This window comes from Penaeus monodon, chromosome 14 (genome assembly GCF_015228065.2).
Source record: "Penaeus monodon isolate SGIC_2016 chromosome 14, NSTDA_Pmon_1, whole genome shotgun sequence".
Lineage (NCBI taxonomy): Eukaryota > Metazoa > Arthropoda > Malacostraca > Decapoda > Penaeidae > Penaeus > Penaeus monodon.
Genome location: NC_051399.1, coordinates 40,572,452 through 40,574,951, shown reverse-complemented (window position 1 = coordinate 40,574,951; position 2,500 = coordinate 40,572,452). Strand labels below are relative to the sequence as shown.

The 2,500-nt window shown below is 36.0% G+C and overlaps 1 protein-coding gene across 3 annotated transcripts in view; it reads right to left on the bottom strand.

Moving 5' to 3' along the window:
- Window positions 1-528: 528 nt before the first annotated feature.
- The window catches only part of LOC119581144, a 9,594-nt gene continuing 7,622 nt past the window's right edge, over window positions 529-2,500 (bottom strand). For all 3 annotated transcript variants that reach the window (XM_037929491.1, XM_037929490.1, XM_037929492.1), the window contains exon 2: window positions 529-1,337. In XM_037929491.1, coding sequence (XP_037785419.1) covers window positions 768-1,328 — 561 coding nt within the window. In that variant the 5' untranslated portion in view covers window positions 1,329-1,337 and the 3' untranslated portion in view covers window positions 529-767. The remainder of the gene's footprint in view (window positions 1,338-2,500) is intronic.

Below are 2,500 nucleotides of genomic sequence, written 5' to 3'. Positions count from 1 at the left end.
CTGCAAGCCAATGTAATTGGGTTCTAGACCCGTTATATATATATATATATATATATATATATATATATATATATATATATATATATATATATATATATATATTTTGTGTGTGTGTGTGTGTGTGTGTGTGTGTGTGTGTGTGTGTGTGTGTGTGTGTGTGTGTGTGTGTGTGTGTGTGCGTGCGTGCGTGCGTGCGTGTGTGTGTCTGTTTATATATGTGTGTATGTGTATATGTGAATATATAGATTTATATAATATATATATGTGTGTGTGTGTGTGTGTGTGTGAGAGAGAGAGAGAGAGAGAGAGAGAGAGAGAGAGAGAGAGAGAGAGAGAGAGAGAGAGAGAGAGAGAGAGAGAGAGAGTATCAGGTATAACTGCGACTTTTCCTCTGATTTGCTGATTATAATATATATTTTTTCGCATCTGCCATCAGACTTTTTCAGTCTTCTGCTCTTCCAATGATAAAGAATTATATTACTAAAATGCATTGCTTTCTACTGAAGGGTTAAAGGAAAACGGAAAATATCAATAATATTATTCTAAGAAACCGATTTATTGTAAATGAATGTAACATACATCATACATCTTACTTTTAAGTTGATACAAAATACGGAAAAATACTTATGTGTAATAAATGCTATTATATCCGTGAAAAAGCTGAACATACACTGGAATGATATTGTAAACGTAACCTTAGATATAAATTACAGAAATACATCTGCACACACGCATGCACTCGGATACACACTCACACACGCAATCTACTATATCAGCAGATCACATATACGTTCTATCACTTGATGCAACAAAACAAACAAATACGCTTGCAGGAATACCCCAATCCCTAAGACAAAGGAAGCGACTCGTTCCAGTAGCACACAGCACACTTTGGATGACTGAAACTCCAACCAAAGGACGGCATGTTCCTCAATGCCATATTCCCTCAGTGTTTTCTCGTCTTGCATCACTTCGTTCCCCACTCGCAGGATCTGTCGACTGACTGCAAACCCTTCCGACCTGGCTATTTCCTGCTTGAGGTCTAAAATTTTTGAATGCACATCCACTGCGACGCGAATGATTTTACAAGTGGCATTTACGACAGAGAGTTCAATGGCTGGTCTGCTAAATTGATGGTATGTAGGGAAGATGGAGGAGATCAGTATGTTCCAGATACGGCAAAGGAGAAATGGAAGACCAGTTTCATATCTTACATATCTCCTAAATGGATATTGCGTTTCAATCTTGCACTTCACATTTTCAATTGTGTCTTCGGGATTTACGTGAACAGGCCACCAACCGCAGCTACACTTAATGTAGACGTCCATTTGGGAAATCTGCAAAGATTTATTATATATATATATATATATATATATATATATATATATATATATATATATATATATATATATATATGTATATATAAAATATATATCATATTATATTATATATATGTATGTATGTATGTACATTCACATATAGAAATATAGAAATACATATATAGAAATATGTATATGTATGCATATATATATGTATATATATATATATATATATATATATATATATATATATATATATATATATATATATATATAATGGTAAAACACTCTTCCTTGCTGATAATATGGAAGAAAAACCCACAATACAAAAAATAAATCTAGTTTTTGTATTGTGGGCTTTTCACACGCACACACACACATATGTACATATAGACATACATACGTGTGTGTGTGTGTGTGTGGTGTGTGTGGTGTGTGTGTGTGTGTTTTGTGTGTGTGTGTGTGTGTGTTTTGTTTGTGTGTGTTGTGTGTGTGTGTGTGTGTGTGTTTGTAGGTGTCGTGGTTGGGTTAGTGATGATAATAAGTGCTAAAAATTACGAGTGAGAAGTGATGTGTGAGAGTGCTACATAAAAGAGAAGTTCGTGAATATATAGAGCTTATATCCACCAAAATAGAAATAATTGATCCATATGTCCCACAAATCAAATAAAAATTTAATATTAGAGCAGGTATACATGGACCTTTTAAACTAATAGGGATGCCAGAAAGTGCCAACTAGGAATGGTAGATTTCATTACTGTGCTAAATAAGGTCATGTTCTAATGCTCATCGAGATTGCCACGATAGATAGAATCTACGAAAAGATCACTCCCCCCACCTGAACATAACACCAAATTACGAAATCATTATTAAATGACAAGCCTCTCCGGTCGCCGAGTAACAGCCAAATTGCACACACCACAGTTTTCCCTCAAGTAGATTCGCTAAGGAACAGCCAAACCGCCAGTATGTAAGTACATTACAAAAACCAGGTAGATTTAAAAATGGTTACCATTAAGCAACAAATATAATCAGCCACCCGCCAGAAGATCCGCCAGATAAACTAGGCACCGACAAAGCGTAATGCAAGCGATGGTACCTTAGGCAGACGCTGACCCCGCGATGCGGAGCCGCGGACGCCGAGGGCGCAGGATAGTATGCTTAGAAACCGCTAAGGAATT